Source organism: Xenopus laevis, chromosome 7S, assembly GCF_017654675.1.
Source record: "Xenopus laevis strain J_2021 chromosome 7S, Xenopus_laevis_v10.1, whole genome shotgun sequence".
NCBI classification, from domain to species: domain Eukaryota; kingdom Metazoa; phylum Chordata; class Amphibia; order Anura; family Pipidae; genus Xenopus; species Xenopus laevis.
This window is the reverse complement of record NC_054384.1, coordinates 97,709,432-97,723,454: the sequence shown is the minus strand read 5'-3', so window position 1 is coordinate 97,723,454 and position 14,023 is coordinate 97,709,432. Positions and strand designations below refer to the sequence as shown.

Below are 14,023 nucleotides of genomic sequence, written 5' to 3'. Positions count from 1 at the left end.
TCGTGTGTGTGTGTGTGTGTGTGTGTGTGTGTGTGTGTGTGTGTGTGTGTGTGTGTGTGTGTGTGTGTGTGTGTGTGTGTGTGTGTGTGTATAGACAAATACAAGAGGTCCTCTGCACTCAACCCATTATCAATATATTTAAGACAGCGACATTTTGTGCATACTGTTATTAAAAAATGCCTTACCCTTTAAAAAAACAGGGATTGTTTTTCCATATATTGCAATATATTTAAGCTGGCCAACTACGTCAAAGTCATCCCATATCTGGCCAGTCCTACGCTCAATTTTATCTGATTCATTAAGAATTCTATTGCTTCATTATACATTTTACGGGGACTACGTTTTACCTGCAACTTACTTGCTGCTTTCAAAGTAAAACTCCCAAACTTGGCTGCCCTTTTATAAGACACCAGTGGGATCACCTGACTATAGCTGGGAAGGGTGGGAGCTACAACATGGAGCTGGTCACTGCTCCTGTATAAACTGTAACAAACAAGGGAAAGTTGTGCTCACCACTAATTTTAAAACCATTAGGCGGGGGTGCAATGAGGCTGTGACCACAAAATACATATAGACAAATACAAGAGTCCTCTGCACTCAACCCATTATCAATATATTTAAGACAGAGTCATTTTGTGCATATATATATCTTACAGTGCAAAATGCATTCCTCAGTTTCAATTCAGCTGGGACAAGCAATATGGCAACGCCAACATTTATGTATAAATACGCAGAGAGGATATATTGTATGCAGACAGTAGCCTTATACTGCATTGCCATGTGGGAGTGGAAAGAAAGATATATTTTCTCTTTTCAAAAAGGAGAGTATGATGTTTCCATCCTTAGAGATTTTTGTCTTTGTCAGTTGTTATTGCTTGTAGAGTATTAGCAGGAAATGTTCTCACCTGCCATGAAAGAGAATTCATAATTCTATAACACAGCAGGTAGTGTGTAAGGCCTATTAAAATTTAATGTGCAGCAAGAAAAAAAAAAAGGCTTTTCTGAACTTGTCTGCATTGGATAAAGCACAGCACACGAGAGCAAATGCAGCTCAGTTTCAGCTGAATGAACACAATCCATATTTACTAAGGTGTCACCTAATGTTCTGGCTTTATTGTAGCCCATTCAAGCTACAGTCTGGAGGATTATGCCACACAAGTATTGCTTTGTATTACCTTGATTCACCCTGTTCTCTGAAAGCAGCCTCTAAATCAGGCCGAGTCAGAATTAAATTACAGTGCTATTCTGGTGATAATCTCAGTCTGACTCTGGAATAGCACTACTCTGAGGATCTGTTTGCCTTGCTGTTTCTGACCTCTTCAATGTAAAGAAGGTAGAGAAATAAGTGCAAATTATGCCATTTGGGGGTTGAAGGTGTATAAGTCAAAATATACTTACTCTTGGAGGCATATTTACCAAGGGTTGAATTTCGAATTCATGTTTTTTGTCTTGAATTAGTTAAATTTTCCTCGAAATTCGATTGGGGGTTATTTATTAAAGAAATAGAATATCTAAAACTTGGACAGATTTTACCGACCCGAAAACTCGAATATCAGGAAGGCTACTAACATCTTCAAATTGGTCACTGGACCTCTCCCATCCCCCACGAATAGTCAAATTTGAATTCTTAAAGGGCCGGAAATTGATAAATCTCGAAAATCAAATTAGAATCGAGTTTGGATAATTCACTAGTCAAATTTGACAGTTTAGACCATAAAAAAAATTTAATTTGACCTTTAATAAATCAGCCCCTTTATGTGAAAGAGTAATTTTTCCGCATATTAGGCATGGCACCAATACGGATCTACATGTTTATCAGACAAGAAAGGTTCAGATCTATCATGCCTGATTGTACTTTTTTAAGATGCCCAGGCAGGGCCACATTGAAACAGAGGGTGTCCGATTAGGGGCCCTGTGTCAGATGGAGGAGAATCGTAAATCAGATTCCCAGGAGGGAGCAGGCGTAGACCGCGGGTGTTACTTGTGTGTAGCAGGGCATGGCAGACCAAGGCAGTGTCTGTGTTCTCAGTTTAGTTAGTCGTTTTGTTTTCCATCAGGGCTGCATTCTACATAGTTGGCAGGGCCCACCAGCTAGGGATAACAGATGGCCCAGACAGGCAGTGGACCAATTTTCAACTTATGGGGATCCTCTGCCAACTAATTTTTCCTCTTGGTTTCATTACCTACAATGCTCATTAACCATCTCCATGTGGGTCATCATACCTCCCAACTGTCCCATTTTTAGAGGGACGGTCCCTCTTTTGACAGCTCAACCCACAGTCCCTCGTTTGTACTGGAAAGTCCCGTTTTTCTCTGCACTTAACAGCCAGAAAAAGAAACAAAGTTTCTAACTTAACAGCCACAGCAGCAGATAAGATACTTTTGTAATAATTTCGTGATAAGCAAATACGTAATTGTAACAATTTAAGATAACAGGTCCCTTATGAAAAGTTAGACTCACAGCTTAAAGGGCAATTCACCTTCATTAGCAAAACTGTAATAACTGAAAAAAAACACAGAAATATGTTCAAACTTTCATAACCTGCCAAATTTTGTAAAACATTGTAATTAGGGAGTGTGGCCACAAAAATGGGCGTCGCTCCCTTTTGTCCCTCTTTTTATTTCCAAAATGTTGGGCAGTATGGGTCATCAATAACATGTCATTGAAACAGGTGTACCGTGACTTTAAATAAGACCTCTGCAGCTAGGTGTACTGGCCAGGGTTATTACACTTCAATGCAATCCCATGCAGAGTGACTACCTTGGGTGCAAGGTATTCAGCCCATGTGTGCATTAGTATCCTGCCCAGGGGATATGATTGACCTGAGAAAGCCAGAAATGGAGGGCCATGCCAGTGAAACCCAGAAGATAAGTTAAAGGGATACAATCATGGTAAAACTTGTTTTTTTCAAAATGCATCAGTTAATATTGCTGCTCCAGCAGCACTGAAATCCGTTTCGCAAAAGAGCAAACCATTTTTGTTAATATTTAATTTAATAGATATTGTCAGTTTCCCTGCTGCCCCCAGTCATGTGACTTGTGCTCTGATAAACTTCAGTCACTCTTTACTGCTGTACTGCAAGTTGGAGTGATATTACCCCCTCAATCCCCCCCCCCAGCAGCCCAAGAACAGAACAAGATAAAAGCTGCCTGGTAGATCTAAAAACAGCACTCAATAGTAAAAATCCAGGTCCCACTGTGACACATTCAGTTACATTGAGTAGAAGAAACAACAGCCTGCCAGAAAGAAGTTCCATCCTAAAGTGCTGGCTCTTTCTGAAAGCACATGACCAGGCAAAATGAGATGCACCTACGCACCAATATTACAACTAAAAAAATACACTTGCTGGTTCAGGAATGAAATTTTATATTGTAGATTGAATTATTTGCAGTGTAGAAATAAAAACTACATCATAAAAATCATGACAGAATCTAGCAGTCACTCTACCATCATTATTGTTTTTTTACAGACTGTAGCTGCTCTTTAATACATATGCAGTGCTCTTTCTTTGAAGGATTACAATCTCTGTATTTGAAGTATTTTATGTATGTTCTATAGTAGTGGTGCACTTTTGTCAATGTTTTTCAACTGCCACTCCTTGTGTCTCCAACCCAGACAGCTGTCAGCTGCTGTAATGAAATTCTCCTCTTGCTTTTCAGCACCATAATTTTGAGGAGAGCCAAGAAAGCATGAAGAAACAACTGGCCCAGCTGAACCTTCTCCTCCGTGTGTTGGATCCAGCACTATGCGATTTCCTGGGTACACTAAATATCTGCTATACTTTTACTATAAGCTACTCTCCCCTAAATCATTTTATTGAATGTTAGAAGCCTTGTTGCTGTTATTCAGCCTAAGTTGGTCTGTCCATATGCACTAAAGAAAAGCAGTCACAACATGTTATTAGCCGACTCTACTTTCTGTATTTCCAGATTCCAAGGACTCTGGGAACTTGAGCTGTTGCTTCCGATGGCTGCTGATCTGGTTCAAGCGGGAGTTTTCCTTCCAAGATATTCTTCTTCTTTGGGAGGTGAGACTTTCTATGAGATTCAAACTGAGGACCTGTTCTTACCATTTGTTTAGCCTGTAGAACTTTATATAAGGAGCTGTTAGGCGTCAGGCTGAACTCTTTAATTGTTGGCTACACACAGTCTTTTATGTTTGTGCCACGCAATTTGCCACGGATATACTCCTTTGTCAGTTGGATCATACAACTTGAAGTGCCCATGGTCAGTATTACACTGGTCAAATTTGTGACTTTGTTTATTTCTATCACAATTGTGACATCGCTTCCATAGACGTGTTACAGACAGTTTGGAAAGATGCTGCTGGAAGTTAAAGTTTGGAGTTTTTCAAAATGCATCAGTTTACAGTGCTGCTCCAACAGAATTCAGCACTGAAATCCGTTTCTCAAAAGAGCGAACATATTTATTTATATTCAATTTTGAAATCTGACATGGGGCTAGACATATTGTCAGTTTCCCAGCTGCCCCCAGTCATGTGACTTGTTCTCTAATAAACTTCAGTCACTCTTTACTGCTTTACTGCAAGTTGGAGTGATATCACTCCCCCCCAGCAGCCTAACAACAGAACAATGGGAAGGTAACCAGATAGCAGCTCCCTAACACAACATAACAGCTGCCTGGTAGATCTAAGAACAGCACTCAATAGTAAAATCCAGTTCCCACTGGTAACACATTCAGTTACATTGAGTAGGAGAAACAACAGCCTGCCAGAAAGCAGTTCCATCCTAAAGTGCTGGCTCTTTCTGAAAGCACATGACCAGGCAAAATGACTTGAGATGGCACCTACACACCAATAATTCAACTTAAAAAAAATACACTTGCTGGTTCAGGAATGAAATGTTATATGATAGAGGGAATTATTTGCAGTGTAAACAGTGTGTAATTTACAAATGAAAACGACATCATAAAAATCATGACAGACTCCATTTAAGAATTACACAGTGTGCCGTGTTGTGCCAGTAGTACAGAGTGTAAAATGTGTTAACCCTTTTGCAGCACTGTATCTTTATCTTTCACTGATATTGGAGCACATCCAACTTCCCACATATCAGATGTTCTTTGGTGGAAATCTTTGGAGATCTTAAATATGATGCTATCTGATTAAAATCTGTTATTTCCAACCTCCATTCTAATGTATTTCATGTCTATATGGTTCAATGAAGGTGCTGTGGACAGGTCTGCCTTCTCTGAATTTCCACCTTCTGATTGGCTGTGGCATCCTGGACTTGGAACGAGAGGCACTGATGAACTCCGATTATGGCTTGAATGAGATCCTTAAAGTAAGTAGTAGTAGTAGTAGAAGTAGCAGCAGTAGTAGTTTTTCTTCTTCTTTTTCCTCTTTTTCCTGTGTTGGTGGGTCCCAACCCTTATGGGGCCCGCTGAATGTCTGTATGTGGGAGGGAACGCTTGCTGGCAGCCTAATCTTTTTTTTCCAAAATAATTTTATTCATTTTCATGCGTTTTTAAAACAATAACAGTTACATAAAAACATTGAACGTCAGGTGACACTTTCAAGGGCAAAGTAGGGTATTAATCAGTGCAAGACAATACAGACTGGTTATGCATTATATCAGTAGAGGATAGTGCCTATGTACATTGTCTTATTAAGGGGGTTATTTGCTAAACTCTGAATGCAAAAATCACGAATTTTTTGGAATTTATTAAACCCTGAGAATGGAAAAGTCTGAATCTAAAAATCCAGCATCTCAGACCAGTCGAGGTTGCATATAAGTCAATGGGAGAAGTCCCAATGATTTTTCGATTTGGGCTGGGTTTCGTGCAAAACCCCGAAGTTTTTTGGAGTTTTTGGGTGAAAATTCCGGGAAAAATCGTGAAATTCGTGTAAATCGGATGAAAAAATCGTGAAAATTGGATTTTCTCCCGCAAAGCAAATTTTCGGGAAAATTTAATAATAAGCGTAAAAAAACCAAGTGGATTAGATCGGCGTTTGTAGCAGTAAATATTGAGATAAATTCGGACTTTGATAAATAACCCCCTAGCTGAGATATACAACAAACTAATAAACAATTTTCTCAACAAGTACTGTCGTTTTCTGGGGAGGAGAGGGGGGAGTTGGATTTGGCTGTTAAAGGTCTTTTCAGCTTTGAGGTAGCAGAGAAGGGAGATGTTTGGTTAACCATGGAGTCCATACCTTTCTGAACTTTCGGGGGCATGCTCTACTCATGTTTGTCAATTGATATAAGAGGACTGAATCGTTAACTAGATCAATCAACTGCTTTTATTATTTTTTTTTTTTTTGGTAGATGTTTTGATTTCCACTTGAGCACCATAAGCCGTTAGCCTGGACATAATAGTGCTTGCTCCACTGTAAAAGGGGCTGTTTCCTCTACAGGTATGGGATCCATTATCCAGAAACTTGTTATCCAGAAAGCTCCGAATTATAGAAAGGCCGTCCCATAGTCTCAATTATAATCAAATAATCACATTTTTGAAAATGATTTCTTTTTTCTCTGTAATAATAAAACAGTAGCTTGTACTTGATCCCAACTAAGATATAATTAATCCTTATTGGAGGCAAAACCAGCCTATTGGGTTTATTTAATGTTTAAATTATTTTCTAGTAGACTTTAGGTATGAAGATCCAAATTCCGAAAAGTAAGGTCCTGAGCATTCTGGATAACCAATCCAATACTTGTAGTTGGTTCAGTAAAAGGAGGGCTTTACCCCAATTGATAGTTATGGCAGCCTAATCTTAGTAGCATCCGGCAGAAGCAGCAAGTAGATGTTCACAGAGGGGGCAGTGGCACTTGAGGTGATGGCCCCCCATTGGACCCCAGATACCCCAGTCTGACACTGAATTCTAACTATTTTCATGCATGTAATACGCCTCATTTTAAGCACTGCTGCTCTTTCACTTCCTTATACATAATTGGTGCCTGTGGTTGGGAGCTAAAATATAAGTTTTGATGCCCAATACAAGGAACAATGTCCTATTTAAAAGTGGGGGACATGGATATAGAGCATTGCTACTGCTGAGACCGAAGAATGCTTGCTAATACTTATACCAGAGCTAATGGTGCTTATAATACCTTAGTTCATTTTCAAATATACACTTTTAGGATTCAACTATTTCTGCATATCCTATAGCAGCCCATGGACCTGCCTCAGGGGCAGTGCTGCAATTGGGGAGAGATGCACAGGGATGCCATCCCTTCACTCCTTTATTTCTGTGAAATCGCATTCCCCTCAGTGGGGAATCAAGAGTTTTAAATCCCAGAACTTTCTTTTGCTCCTCTCCACTTCTGCTGCGAATAAAATGCAGAGGTAAAATACCGGTATAGTTATATATATAGAGAATAAAAGGAGAGAAAAGATTGCTGGGAGAGAAGTAGAAAAGACAAAGAAGTGTTAAACAGATAAAGGAGGTGGAGGCATCAGAGAGGCTTATAGAGAAAAGGAGAGAAGAAGAAAACAGGGGAAACAAAAAGAGAAAATGAATTAAACAGCAGCAGCAGATTAAGGAGTAGTGAGAGAATGATATATATCAAATAATCTTGGTAATATAGAGTAAGATGGGGTTGTGCTATGTTATGACACACAGGGGCAAATTTACTTAAGGTCGAATATCGAGGGTTAATTAACCCTCGATATTCGACTGTCAAAGTTAAATCCTTCGACTTCGAATATTAATCCATTTTTAATCGATTTTAATCCATCGACCGAACGTTTTTTCTTCGACCAAAAAAAGCTAGCAAAGTCTATGGGGACCTTCCCCATAGGCTAACATTGACTTCGGTAGCTTTTAGGTGGCGAACTAGGGGGTCGAAGTTTTTTCTTAAAGAGACAGTACTTTGACTATCGAATGGTCGAATAGTCGAACGATTTTTAGTTTGAATCGTTCGATTCGAAGGTAAAAGTCGAAGGTCGAAGTAGCCCATTCGATGGTCGAAGTAGCCAAAAAAACATTCGAAGTTTTTTTTCTCTATTCCTTCACTCGAGTAAATGGGCCCCACAATGTCCCGAATAGAAAGATGAAAAAAGTAATAACATTAAAGTTGTACAGAGCATTTGTTTTTTAGATGGAGACAGTGACCCCCATTCATTTGAAAGCTGGAAAGGGTCAGAAGAAGAAGGCAAATAATTAAAAAAACTATAAAAAATAAATAATGAAGGCCAATTTGTTGCTTAGAAGTGGCCATACTATAACATACCAAAAAGTTAACTCAAAAGTGAACCACCCCTTTAAAGTGGGTGAACCCAGAAAGTATTGGCGCGTGAGGCTTTTTATGGTAATGGGTGTGGCTTATGATTGTGGGATTGGCTTGTTTTAACACACTGCACTACGCTCACCACACAGAGCATCCCTCCACTTTTTTCACTCCAATTCAAGCCCTGCACAGGGGGCAGTATTTATGATCAAGCTATGTACGTTTGCCTAATATTCATCTGGTGCTGCTGTTTATAGTATCCCATGTTGGTCCAAGAAAGTGTGATAAGAGGCAATACCATTTTATATGGGAGTTTATGATCCAGGTAATTGTGCTTGAGACTGAGCCCAGGCTCTGGCTGAGACTGATGCTCAATCACAAGCATAAGGACTTTCATTATAAATACTGTAAACAATCAAAGGTGTAACAACAAGGAAAGCAGACCTAGGACTGTGATTTATGAGCATTTGCAATGTATGCTTCAAAGATAATCTTCCCGGACTTACTGGGGAGGTAAAATGATTTTGCTGTGGGTGCCAGGATGTTTGCAGTGCCAGCGCTAGTGTCGTTATCGATTATACCCACAACAATAGGAGGCTGCTCTATGGAGTTCAGAATATAAGAACCAGCTGTACAATAGGTCATAAATCACGGATCTTACTATGTCAAGATGTAGTCGCTGTAGTCACAGTAAAGCAGCTGGTTGTTATGACGGGGATCTTGTTGTTACAACTGTAGGTACATATTATACAGTCACCCGTTCTACTGTATTTGCTACTGTATAACCTGCAGACCTGGCTATTCAGCTGGTAATACTGTATGTGATCTCCGCAAAGACTACCCTCAACAGTTCAGTTCAACTAAAGAAGCCACTCGGATGAGTGGTGAAACGTTTTCAAGAAAAACTCAAACTCAGGCAGATTTATCAAGGGTAGCATTGAAAATTCAAATTGTTTTTATGGTCAATACTGTCAAATTCAACTAGGGAGCTATCCAAATTAGATTCAAGTTTTTTTTAAAAAAAAATTCTAATTTGATTTTCCAGATTTACCATACTCTGGCCCTTAAAGAATTCAAATTCAACTATTGGCCACTTAAAACCTGCCGAATTGCTGTTTAAAGGAAAACTATACCCACCAGAACAATGTAGGTCTATAAAAAGATATTGCCTCAAACCGCTCATTTGTAAAACCCTGCTTCATGTAAATAAACGATTTTCATAATAATATACTTTTTTAGTAGTATGTGCCATTGAGAAATACTAAATAGAAAAATAGGGCCGCCCTCTAGGATTGTATGATTCATGGTGCACACAAACAAAAAAACTATACATGTTAGGTCACATGAGCCAATTAAAAGACAGAGTTCTGTCTTTTGCTTCAACACTTCTTCCTGTTACAGTTAGAGCTGCAGTATTTCTGGTCAGGTGATCTCTGAGGCAGCACACAGATCATCACGAAATGGTGGTTCAAGGCAAGAGATGTAAAAGGGCAATATTTACTTAAATATATATAAATATATATATATATATATATACTCAAAGGAAGACCAGCAACACCAGGATTTCAGTGTAACAAAGCAAAGTGTATTCAAATATACATGAAAAGCCGACGTGACGTTTCGGTCCACGCAGGGACCTTCCTCATGGCCATGAGGAAGGTCCCTGCGTGGACCGAAACGTCACGTCGGCTTTTCATGTATATTTGAATACACTTTGCTTTGTTACACTGAAATCCTGGTGTTGCTGGTCTTCCTTTGAGTATCTACAATTTTTACCTTGCACCCAGGTAACACGTCATCAGCAGGGTGCTGTCCTAATGAGGATATATATATATATATATATATATATATATACCAGTTTGATAAGATTCTTTAATATGCCACTTAATTTGTCCTGTTGCTCAAGTATTCGTTTTGGGGGTATAGTTGTCCTTTAAGTCAATGGGAGAGGTCCAGGGATCAATTTGGAGATGATTGCAGCCTTCAGCCTTCGAAATTTCAGGATCGTATAAATTACTCAGAGTTTACAAAATCTGATTTTATTAATACATACTCGACTAGTGGAATTTCGACATTAAGGGCGTTTAGGGGAGTTTAAATTCACAGGAATTTGAAATTTGACCCTTGATAAATGTGCCTCTCAATGTCCAGTTGCCTTTGACTTCATTCTTCTAGATACTGTATAATATCATGACCTGGATAAATGAGAATCTTCATAGACCCACCCTCATTAAAAGAGCCGCTGCCATAATTTATTAATCGTATCTTCTCGTTAGATATCCCATCTTGTGCGCTACGTTCTCCTTCAGCCATTTTGCCCGCTTTGTTCCTGCAGACGTTATTTATTTGTTGCCTTTATTTCCGTGCAGCACATTAACGAGTTGACCATGAAGATGAGTGTGGAGGACATTCTGTGTCGGGCCGAAGCTCTGCATCAGCAGTTGGCGCATTGTCAGGTGAGTGTTACTGGTGCAGGACTGTCCGTATACATGGCCTGCTCCTTTCTTTATATCACCATCTGGGGTGGGGAATTTCATCTTTAGTCCTTTTCCCTCTCTTTCTGCGGGTTTAAGCTCTCTCTGTTAACCATTCATTATCTTAAATATGAGATTTAAAAAAAAATGGTAGATCAAAATTGCTCCCACACACAGACACATTTATGCAAAAAAAATTTTTGCGAAATTGCATTGCGAAAAAATATTTGCAAATGAGATTGGTGTTTGCGTGAGTGCAGGCACTGTGTGAGGTCATTGTGTGCGAAAATAGTGTTGACAGTAATTAAATTCGCAACTTGTAAAAAACTGTTTTGCGAGTGTTCGCAAATGTATTGAGATTTTTTCCATATTTAAAAAGCTCTTAAGGACATTCGCAGTGCGTAAAAAAAAAAAATGCGAAATTCTATTTGCACTTTCTTATCCAGCTTTATAAATATAACCACGCACAGGTCAAATATATTCACTGTGTGAAACAATCTGCCGTGCACAAAGTTTATAAATGAGCCCCAGTGACCTTTTGTACATTCTATTAAAGGGGAACTATAAATTAAAATGTAATATAAGCTTCATCATAATGAAATAAGAAACGTTCTATACAGTCCTATACAGTTAATTAATAATTCTGTATGGTTTCTGATATAATCAAGTTTATCTTCACTATTCCTCTCTCAGCATCTGTTTCTTCTCATTCTGTCTTCATTCAGGAGTTGGGTGTCAGATATTCATTGACAGTTAGATCCAAACTATGCCTAAAAGATGTATTAGCGTTCACTCTATTAAACTCATCATGTCTCTCTACATGCAGAATTTGTGCAAAAGGCAGTTATTTTATTAGATTTTGTTTGTACTGGAATCAGTTATTTGAGCAAGCTCTAATACATCTGCTAGGAAAGGGAGCCCCCCTATAAGATATATTGGATCTAACTGTCAGTGAATATCTGACACCCAACTGCTGCATGAAGAGAGAATGAAGAGAAACAGATGCTGAGAGAGGAATAGTGAAGATAAATTTGATAATTTCAGTAACAGCGCAGAATATTTAATTGATTGTATTTACAAAGTTTCTCATTTCAGTATGCTGAAGCTTATGTTACATTTTCATTTTCGCGATAGTTCCCCTTTAAACAATATGTTGTCAGCCAACTGACAACTGACACTGTAGAGAATTTGACTGACAGGGCAGCCTTTGGGGTACCACTGAACTCCACCCCAACATTCCTGAAAGGTGATATATATATCTAAGTAAGTCACATGTCCTATTTGTGCAGATCCCCAGAGGACCATGTGCTATTTCTATTGGCTCCCAGGTGTTGGCCATAGGCCACAGGGCATTGCAATGGAGGCTATTATATAGAGATAGAGATATATATATATGGACAACTGACTGGTGTGGGAAGTTCTCGGCATAAAAACTCTTCAATGGTTACTCAGCAAGTCCAGTTGTTTTTAGATTGACCTATACTAGATATACCATGACCTGGATGAATGAAAATCTTCATAGTCATATATATGGACGCTGCTTGAAAAACATATGTTTCATTGTGCTTTTTCCTTCCCCCGTTTCACAGGATTTGCCCCTTAATGTTAAAGAGCTTCTTGGTTTGGCAGAATTCAAGAGCCCAGCCCCCAGCACGGATACAGCCAGCCCACTGCAACCCCTCTCACCAAGCCAAGTCCACGAGTTGGATCTTACAGACAGCGTATCTCCAAGCCAGCCTGACAGCAGTATTGAAATCCTGCCCACAGAAGATACTACAACCTCTCAAAGTCTGTCGCCTTGATTAACCGCCTCTAATTCGGGACTCGGTGGGACTTGGTTTTCCTTTACAGTCGTCTTATGCTTTAATTTCATACATGGGGCCAGTCACAGACTGATTTAATGGTAACACACAAATACCTGTTATGTTTAATATCAATTGGCTGTTTGCCTTAAGAATTTTAGCCCCCTTCCTACACACCCTTTATTCCACGTAGATAAACCATTTCCTACCATTCTGACTGTTACAGAATGGTAGGAATACACCCCTCTAGCTGTTTGTGAACTGTTCAACACTTATTTGTGTAATAGACACACTAAACAATGTGTTGAACATTAAGCCCCTCATCATTATCCAGGATATTCATGTGCTCTCAGCACTCTGTTCTTAATGCAGTCTGGTGCGTGTGCCCTTAGGACTGAGGCTGATGTATCTCTTACCCAATGAACAAGAGGGCTCAGCAGATGCAACAGAACAGCACCATCTTGTGGTCATGAATAGATGACACATTGGTGTGATACGGCCATTTCCACATATACAGTATGTAAAATGCAGTTGTGCAGAAAAGGAATGTTTTAGCATGCGCTATAATCAATGAATCCTTTATAATTTAACTCCTAACAAAGGAAGAGCAGTGAAATATAAATGTTAACTAGAAACTGACTAGGCGATCTCTTTGAGGGAAGGATTGGGTTCATATCATGTTTACATGATTTTCTAATAGACTTAAGTTAAGAAGATCCAAATTACATTCATTCATTTACATTATTCGAAAAAAAAAAAAAAAAAACCCACGTCCCGAGCATTTTGGAAAACAGATCCCATACCTTGATCTTTAAAGGATAAGTAAACATTAAAAATAAATGAATGTAAAATTGATGAGGGTCCTATTCTAAACACTTTTGCAATGTACATTCATTGTTAATTTATTTTTAATTTCAAGATATTAAAGGATACATGTACTGTTAATATCAATGAATTTTGTTACAGCAGCACCACCTGCTGGTCATTTTCTACCCAGTCTGACCACCAAGTAGTCAAGGGTGTTGTCAGGAGAAAGAAAGAGGCTGCTCTGATGTTTTTCTGGTAAGGAAAGATTTGAGAAAGGTTTCTATTTTTTTTTTCCTAACAACAGAATGGTCAGAAAATGACCAGCAGGTGGTGCTGCTGTAACAAAATGAATTCATGTTAATAGTACATGTATCCTTTAATATCTTGGAATTAAAAATAAATAAATAATGAATGTACATTGCAAAAGTGCTTAGAATAGCACCCTCATCAATTTTACATTCACTTATTTTTAAGGTTTACTTATCCTTTAACTTAAAGTAGGATGGAGACCGTATGTAACTGGTGTACATTTATTTTTTTGTGTAATTACTTTTTGCTTGTGTTCAGCAGCTCGTCAGTGGGAAAGTCCAGCAGTTATCTGGTTTCTAGGATCCAATATACCCTAGCAACTGGGCAGGGATTTGAATGAGAGACTGATTAATAAGAGACGGCCTGAATAGTAAGAGAAAACAATAACAAAATAATTGTAGCTTCACAGAGAAATCTTTTTTTTGGCGACTGTGGTCAG

At 38.8% G+C, this 14,023-nt stretch overlaps 1 protein-coding gene across 2 annotated transcripts in view; it reads left to right on the top strand.

The window, feature by feature from the left end:
- Positions 1-13,103, top strand: part of tbc1d17.S (TBC1 domain family member 17 S homeolog) — a 37,921-nt gene extending 24,818 nt beyond the window's left edge. For both annotated transcript variants that reach the window (XM_018228160.2, XM_018228161.2), the window contains exons 13-17: positions 3,661-3,760; positions 3,931-4,028; positions 5,187-5,303; positions 10,562-10,648; positions 12,256-13,103. In XM_018228160.2, coding sequence (XP_018083649.1) covers positions 3,661-3,760; positions 3,931-4,028; positions 5,187-5,303; positions 10,562-10,648; positions 12,256-12,468 — 615 coding nt within the window. In that variant the 3' untranslated portion in view covers positions 12,469-13,103. The remainder of the gene's footprint in view (positions 1-3,660; positions 3,761-3,930; positions 4,029-5,186; positions 5,304-10,561; positions 10,649-12,255) is intronic.
- Positions 13,104-14,023: the final 920 nt, after the last annotated feature.